Source organism: Daucus carota, chromosome 9 (assembly GCF_001625215.2).
Source record: "Daucus carota subsp. sativus chromosome 9, DH1 v3.0, whole genome shotgun sequence".
NCBI classification, from domain to species: Eukaryota; Viridiplantae; Streptophyta; class Magnoliopsida; order Apiales; family Apiaceae; genus Daucus; species Daucus carota.
Window position 1 is genome coordinate 35,807,571 of NC_030389.2, and position 8,931 is coordinate 35,816,501.

Here is an 8,931-nt window from a genome sequence, read left to right on the forward strand (position 1 = left end):
AACAAGGGATAAAGGGAGTTATATTATTGAATCATTGTAATCGTTGACATTATTGATTAATAATATAATCTCTTACCAGTTGGTAGGGGACCAGGACGTAGACCATTAGGGTTAGGGGTCGAACCTGGCTAAAATTCTCTGTGTTGCTAGCTTACTGATTATATCTGTTTTGCATTGCATCTGCATTGTTAGCTAGCTGACTGGTTACTCTGATAATTAACAGCAAGCTGTCTGTGACAGTATAAATATTCGGTAACATTAAAAATCGGTCATATTAGCCATAACACCTATTCACCCCCCCTCTAGGTGTGTAATTTCACCTAATATAATCCTTCCATTGGAGCTCAGATAGCAGCACCTCAACCTTCTTACTCTTGAAATTATACGAAACAACTGTGCCCAAAACATTTGCAATAAGAGCTGAGTCTTCATCCCGTTCTCCCCTAAGAACACCTAATATCGATTGGGTGGAGTGACACATCTGATTTCCCCCATTCACATTAACCTGTGGGAATGAAGATATCAGACGATCAATATGAACCCAGTGCTTGATATTCCACTTCATATTAACCAGGTTCAGCTCGTACACATTCAAAATTTTTGCTGTATTATCTCGGACACCTGCAAGGTACAAGTGTCCACAAGATTCTCCAAAATGCCGGAAGTGTGAACCACGAGCCTGTGGAGGCAAAGCGATTTGGGTCAATTTCTCAGCATCGATATCAAAACGATAGCAAGATAGCCTGTTTACCCGGATCCAATAAAATGCACCATTGCAATACTCACCCCTGGCAAATTCCAGCCCAGTTCCAACCACAGAAACACTGGTATCTACCCATTGACCAGTTTCTGAACTGAATTTTAAAAATTTAGACGCTAGTCGGTGTCGGGATGGACAAATAACCACTTGCACACATATAACTTTGAAATGGGGTGATACCAAAGGGTCAAACGCCAAACAACAAGTAGCAACATGACTATAATTTTAAGCATTTAATTTGGGCAGAGGTACTAACTTTAGTTGATTTGTAACTAAATTACGAACACAATAGAAATTAAGAGCATAAAGAGCATTGAATCTAAATAAAGACAATCCATTACAAGACTATACCATCCGCATCAACTTAATTGGAGCATGATCAGGTATTTCAACTGTATCTGAACAAGAAGGAATTTTACGCCCTAATTCATCAACAGAGATTGAATGAACTGTATTATCCCGATAACAGACAGGCCTGTATAAGTAGAGTCCAGAGGGGATGCGAGAACTAGGGTTTTCAACAGTGTGGCGGCGGCCGAAGTGGGCATCGGAGATAAGGGCACACCATTGTTTTGATACCGATTTGAATCGGGTCAGTGATCTGACAGGGAGACGGGGAAAGATAAGATCCAGTAAGCTATCGTTGCCCCCGATCAATTCTGCTGATGGTGAACATAATTTTTGAGATTTAGGGTTCTTCCTAGTTACCATTTCTTGTCAGGCGGCGCTTTAGCAAAATGAAATGAAATGTGGTTATTTTGTTTATACAAGCTAAGTTTGTTGTTTTGTTTATTGTGTCCAATAAATTTTGTGAAAAACATGGGTACTTGCTTATTATTTGAGATTTACTACATAGTGCAAAATGGACGATTGTTGTAACTTCATTGTAGTTGAGTTTCTATTCATGTCATCATTACCACGATCATTTCGTTTTTATCGTAATCTTGTAAAGGGCCGTGAATGAATGAAATTTTGTATTAATATGAATTATGTTAATAATATCAAGATGAACTTCATATTAATCTGAATTCTAAAACATGATAGGAAATTGTACAGAGTTGTTTGTAAATCAAATAATTTGATTTTCAAAAATTAAAAGAAATAGTTTGTTTTGTGATATAGTTTTGTCGGTGGAATAATCATTACATTACAAAATTATAATCAATATAAAAGTCTTTCATAGTAGTATAATAATAATGATTAAATTAAAAAATATATGATGATAAACAAATTTCGGTATTTTGGTATTACTCCTTATCTATTTGAATTCTGAAACATGATAGAAATTTTATAAAGAATTAAATTATTTGAGTTTAAAAAATTAAAACAAATAGGTTTGTTGACGATGATTATGTCTGTTGATGAAATTTATGAGCTTGATATAGAGCTAAGGAGCAAGATACATGGTGGTAAGTTTAAATCAATCACCTTGAAGGTTAAGGAGAAAGCACCCAAGGAAGTTGTTGTAAAGAGGAGTCACTCAAAAAGAAAGGCTCTAATCACAAAGTTTGATAATGAGTCATCAAACTCTGATGATGGCTCAAACTCTGATAATTTCGAAGACTATAAAGAAGATTTGTGTAGTTTCTTCGGTTTTAGTTTTGATTGCGTGCTACAACAAAAACGGGTAAATTTGACCGCCAATTTTCGGTCATATTTAATTAAATTTGACAGCGCGTAGTCGAATTTAGCTAAATTTGACCGGAAATTGTTGGTCAGAGATAGCTTAGTGGAATTTAACATTTTCGATCATATTTAATTAAATGTGACTGCTTAAATATGACCGGTTAAATATGACTTCTTAAATTTGATCGCCTAATTTGACTTCAATCGGCCATTTTTAGCTCTGATTTTTCACCTCCAATTTTTTTCGTCAAATTCAAATTTCCGGCTACATTTTAAATAAAAATTGTCATGACCTTTTTGTTCCTGTCATAATCCCACCTGTAAATATACCAGATGGGGCACTGACATTATTAATCTATACTACAAGTCAAAGCTATGTGCAAACTGATGTGCCAAGGTTGGTCACAGTTAATTAAACTATCAATTGATGAGGAGGGTAACTAATAGTCGACAGCCATACATTAGCAACACAAGGGCTTAACCATGCTGAAGCTGGTGAGGACGACCATATATTCTCGAGATGAGCCAAAGTCGAGCCCAGGACATGAGACAACGGAGGATAAACACTTAACTACGTGGGCTATCCAATCATGCTCTCATTCAAATACTCTTTTTAAATCTGCAGAAAAGTAATTCAAATGGCCCAGGTTCGCATATTATGCACTCTCAATTCTGGATGGCGGTTTATCAATTGAAATCTTTCATAAATATTTCAAAATTAGGATCTCTCTTTTTAACACTTAAAATTGGATAGGTTTCACAGCTGTATGATTTATCACCAGTGCAAATCCCTTTTGTATCTTGACACATGTTAAACTCGAGTACTATTTTACAGTTTTGGTGAACGTAATGAAATTACCATATGTACTTATGCTTTCAAACATGGATCAAACACTCTTATAATAAGTACCGCCAAAACTTAATTACGAAAAAATTGGTTGGTTATTTGTGGCGCCTATCATTCTCTTAGTATGCCTTGTTCTCGAGCAGACTCTTTAAGCTAGCTCCCATGAACGTGAAATTGAGCATGCATGGTTTCAAAATGGATCAAGAAATGATCTTTTTATAGACCAAAAGAGGAGAAGAGAGCATGGTTGGTTAGAGAGGAAGAGTAAAGTTGCGACCTTGTTAACGCTGGAGTTGAGATCAAGAGACATTGATTATTCACACCATGATCACCAAAACTTGTTTCAAGAAAATACATGTATGGATAAAATATATGTAAATTATATGGACTTCTTATATACTTATTATCGATATTCATGTCAGCACAACCGGGGCTTAAACAAGTACCTATATAATCATCTTTACAAAAAAACAGTGGAGCATGATAAAAATTTCACACATCATTTAAAAATTTCAAATTAATAAAATGTAAATATGTGTTGTTTTAGACTTCTTATAAATCATAAAATTAATTAAGAAGAAATTTTATGAACAATTAAATACCCGACAAATCAATTGTAAAATATTTTTTTATCTCTTTTGGAAATCATAAATAACACAATAATTCTATTAAAATAAAATATCTTTTTTAAATTAATACATATCATAATTCTAACTAGCCTCACACAGAAAATTTACCGATTAGACTTCCAAAATAATTATAAATTAAAAAATTTCAATTTTACTATACATAAGATACCCTAAAGTCAATTGCAATATTTTTTTTCAATCTCTTTGAAAATCAAAACAACATACTGATTTTACTAAAATAAAATATATCATTGTGAAATAAATACATATCATAACATGTATTTGAGACTTTTTAAAAAAAAATTCAAAAATCAAGATAAGATCAAATGTATATATAAAGTTTTATATCTAAATAACTATAGTGTATATAAGTATATTAAGAGGATAATAATATAATTCAATAAAAAAAAAATATAATTATAATAAATAATACTCCCTCTGTCCCCCTCATTTATTTACAGTTTTTTCACACTGCTCGACACGCATTTTAAGGCGCATATAAAACATAGTTCTACAACTTATTTTTAAATTTTTTTTTTTGTATAAAAATTTAAACACCAAATTTTTATTCAGAATAAAAAAAGTATAAAATCATAAAAATTATTTAAAAATGTGCTTGGCACGGCCCCAGGGCCGGCTCAACACTAAGGCCATCTAAGGGGTCGCTTAGGCCCCCAACCTGAAAAGGGCCTCAAAATTTTATGAAAGTATATATATTGAAATAATAATATTTAAATTTTTGTTCGTAAATATGAAAAAAACAAAATATCTAAAACAAATATGAACCAGTGAACTTTAAAAAGATAATATATATATATATATATATATAATATGAAATATTAATAAATATAAATAAGATTAACTTAAAAAGTGAGAATTAAATGAATCAAATGATTTTAAATTTTTTAGTCGCATGTGTATTAAGTACTTAATAAATGTAATAAAATTTATCATCTAAAATATATAATATTTATTTTTCACAAGTTTTACATTATTATAAATTATATGATTTCTACTTTTTATGTTATAGTACTTTTCTAATGTTTAATTAATTTAAATGTTACATTAATGTACAAATAAACCTAATAATAAATAAAAAAACAACATATAAAATGGTATATAAATTTTTGTGCGTAATTAATTTATAATAATCTAAAATATATACGGTTTTAAATAAAAAATATTTTTTTATATAAAAAGGCCTCATTTTCAAGTCTGCTTAGGGCCTCAAATTTAGTTGAGCCGGCCCTGCACGGCCCAAGCTAGTAATCTCTTAAAATATGACCGCGCCCTATCCATTTCACACAAAAAATTAGGGTTGAAACCATCTGCAGCGGCGGCTGAATACATTTCATATAAGAAGTTTTTCCCATCAGAGTCAGAGCTCGAAGCCTGTATCGTGTAAGCTTTCTTGTGCTATTATAGTAATTGTTAACTGTTGGACTCAGAATCTTATATGTTTATATGGTACTTGCCCACTACATGTAAATTACTTGTTTTTTACATTATGTGTTGGCATCCCCAATCTATGAACAAAAACTTGCAACTTTTTACATTTTGGAGAGAGAGTCTCGAAATTACTTGACGTTTTTTCAAGTGGGACTGTGCGCCCTTCAAATCACCCTTTTTGTTTTAAAGGTCCCAAATTACGAATTGATTGGCCAGAAAAGGTGGCCGAATTACTGTTCTATATATGACATAAGCAACTAAAGGCATCAATGTTGAAAAGAATTCAGAAAAGAAGATGCTGTAGGTGTATAATATTTGTCGAACTCGTGTTTAAGGGGATTTTTGATTGTTTTGCTCTTGAGTATTCTTATATTTCTAACGGGTTAAAACATATTCTCCATCATAGATGGTCTCCCTAAATATATTTTGGTAATTAATTTCAGATGTTTTCAAATTTTACTTTGTGCTGGATGCAGAGACAGGTTTCATAAAGGACTGGTGGGAGATATTCAGGTTGCAATTCTCTTTGAGACGGGAAAACGTAGCAGGAGGGAATCCACAATTCTCTGTAAAGATGGTTTCACTATTTGTTTAACTAACTTATAATATCATACTATGATATCTTAGTAATATCCAGTCTGTATAAAATATCCATAAAATTTGGTTAACTGCATGCATTCTCAGACATCTATGGATGATTTTCTAGCTATGCTAGCATCACAGGAAAAGCAAGAGGCAACCAGTTCCCATTCCAACATACTTCAGTTGGGAATCCACAACTTAATATGTTTTCCAGTCCATTTGGCTAGCCTGATTATGATTGGTGGTTTAGATGCTGTTATTGTTATATATGGAGCACTTTGTTGCAAAATTTTCCCTAACTAATAGACCAACAAAGCTGGTAAGCGTTCTGCAAATACTGATAGTCATCTAAGGATATTGTCTGTGCCTTTTGGCATTTAATGGTATTTTACATAAATGTGATTACTTGGTTGTAATTGGACTGATCTCGCATATAATCAATACATGGTCTGATTAATGCATTATTGGAGTTTGTATTTCCTAATGCAGAACACATATTCGGAGTTATGCATTTATATGAGAATATGCACAAGGATGATAAAGGCAGTGCTTTGAGGCATTTGTTATGGAAATCTGCTAGGACTACAACAGAGTAGGAGTTCTTCTTGTTTTCGTATTTTCTCTATTTCTCTTCCTATATTCTATATTCAAGGTCTAACTAAGGAATGATCCATGGGATAAGTATATAGATTCTTGTTATACCAGATAAATATTGTACATAAAGGTAATATATATATATATATATATATATATGTGTATATATATATATATATATGTCGTGTTTTCAGAGTTATACAATTGGACCTTTTGGATCCAATTAATTGCCTTGAGTTTTGGGCACCACTCCTCAACATAGGCAACTGGCTCCTACTGTGAGAATTTTAGCCCAAAGAAGAAGAGATCAAGAAAAACTGACATATCTACTACATCCTACAATATTGTTAAAGGTGCATACAATCATGAATCGTAAAGCTCAAAGCCACATTGCGATGATTTTCTTTGCATAGGTAAAAATCTATCACATTGATATATATGGCTTTTATTTTCTTATTTGCGATCTATAATTAATTTGCGTTCCTCATAATTTTATTTTTTTTTGCAATTTCTTGTAGTAGAAAAACGTCCTTAAAAGAAAAAAAGCAATTCCGATAAGATATAGTTTGCAATGTACTTTTACCGTAAACTATTTTGTATAGATTTGAATGAAACTTTTTGATAAAATTGCAATATATATAACAATCCAGTTATTCTATTTTATGACACTTGTACTAAAATTATAGATCTATTAATCTATATCTAAGAAATCTTATAATGTATTTGTGAGTTATGAGAAAGAAGACCAATTGGGATCGAGTAATTAGTTTTTCGAGCCTATGTTAGGGTTGGGTTACAATGACGATATAGGGGTTAGAAATTTGTACTTATGCTTCCTTAGTTTTACCATTTATTAAAAAAAAATCCTAGATGATATCGGATAGTAATTACCATATACGCGATCTCCCTGAAGGCTTAACATTGTGTCAGCAAATGGTTATCCTAAATTCTGGAGTTCAATTTTGTAATTACCTTATCTCCAATATAAGGTAATTACAAAATCGAACTCTAGAATTTGAGATACTCACTTCCTGGTTCAATGCCAAACTTTTGACGAGATATTGTATATGATTAAAATGACGATATAGGAGTTAAACATTTGTACTTATGCTTTTTTAGTCTTTCTATTTATTAGAAAAATTCTAGATGATATCGGGTAGCTACCATATACACCATCTCCTTGAAGGCTTAACATTGTGTCAGCAAGTGGTTATCTTAAATTCTGGAGTTCAATTTTGTAATTACCATATCGGTAATATAAGGTAATTACAAAATCGAACTCCAGAACTTATGATACTCACTAGCTAATACAATGTCAAGCTTTTGACGTGATGCTGTATATTGTTAAATAATGACATAAATATTTTACTTATGCTTCCTTAGTCTTGTCATTTATTAAAATAAATCCTAGATGATATCGGGTAGTTACGATATACGCTATCTCCTTCAAGGCTTAACATCGTATCAGCAAATGGTTATCTTAAATTCTGGAGTTCAATTTTGTAATTACCTTATCTCTAATATAAGATAATTACAAAATCGAACTCCAGAATTTGAGATGCTCACTTCCTGATTCAATGCCAAATTTTTGACGAGATGTTGTATATAGTTAAAATGACGACATAGGAGTTAAAAATGTGTACTTATGCTCCATAGTCTTGCCATTTATTTAGAAAAAAAATCTTAGATGATGTTGGGTAGTTACCATATACGCCATCTCCTTGAAGGCTTAACATTGTGTCAGCAAATGGTTATCTGAAATTCTGGAGTTCAATTTTGTAATTACCTTATCTCTAATATAAGGTAGTTACAAAATCGAACTCTAGAATTTGAGATACTCACTTTCCTGAATCAATGCCAAACTTTTGACGAGATATTGTATATGGTTAAAATGACGACATAGGAGTTAGAAATTTATACTTATGCTTCCTTAGTCTTTCCATTTATTAAAAAGATCCTAGATGATATCAGGTAGTTATAACCATATACACCATCTCCTTGAAGGCTTAACATTGTGTCAGCAAGTGGTTATCTCAAATTCTGGAGTTCAATTTTGTAATTACCATATCCGTAATATAAGATAATTACAAAATCGAACTCCAGAATTTATGATACTCTCTGGCTGATACAATGCCAAGCTTTTGACGTGATGTTGTATATTGTTAAAATAATGACATAAAATTTATATTTATGCTTCCTTAGTTTTGTGACATCCTATTAAGACCACCCACATATTGTAAACATGCAGGATCTGTGGCTTTACCGTCATCTAGAAAACTAGTAGAGTTTAGCAAGATTCCTCAAAAATATAAGTTGACACATATGGAATTGTTTAAGAAGCAAGTACGTAGCATGTAGATATTTTACTTCTTTTTTTCTCTTTTCATCTTATAATATCTGATCCCCACTTTATAAATGGACATATAGAGAGGAAGACGGTAATA

General features: G+C 31.9%; 1 protein-coding gene across 1 annotated transcript; it reads right to left on the minus strand.

Moving 5' to 3' along the window:
* Window positions 1–316: 316 nt before the first annotated feature.
* Window positions 317–1,471, minus strand: LOC135149644 (F-box protein At5g07610-like). The gene is made up of 2 exons (XM_064085413.1): window positions 1,107–1,471; window positions 317–854 (listed from the first exon to the last, which is right to left on the minus strand). Exons 1-2 carry the CDS (start codon window positions 1,469–1,471, stop codon window positions 317–319), a joined length of 903 nt encoding a protein of 300 aa, XP_063941483.1.
* Window positions 1,472–8,931: the final 7,460 nt, after the last annotated feature.

Bases quoted from the DNA above. Each gene is read 5' to 3' on its own strand.
- LOC135149644 (XM_064085413.1), bottom strand. From the start codon at position 1,471: ATGGTAACTAGGAAGAACCCTAAATCTCAAAAATTATGTTCACCATCA. The intron at 855-1,106 runs GTCTTGTAATGG...TTTAAAATTCAG, and splicing joins AAGTTGATGCGGATGGTATA to TTCAGAAACTGGTCAATGGG.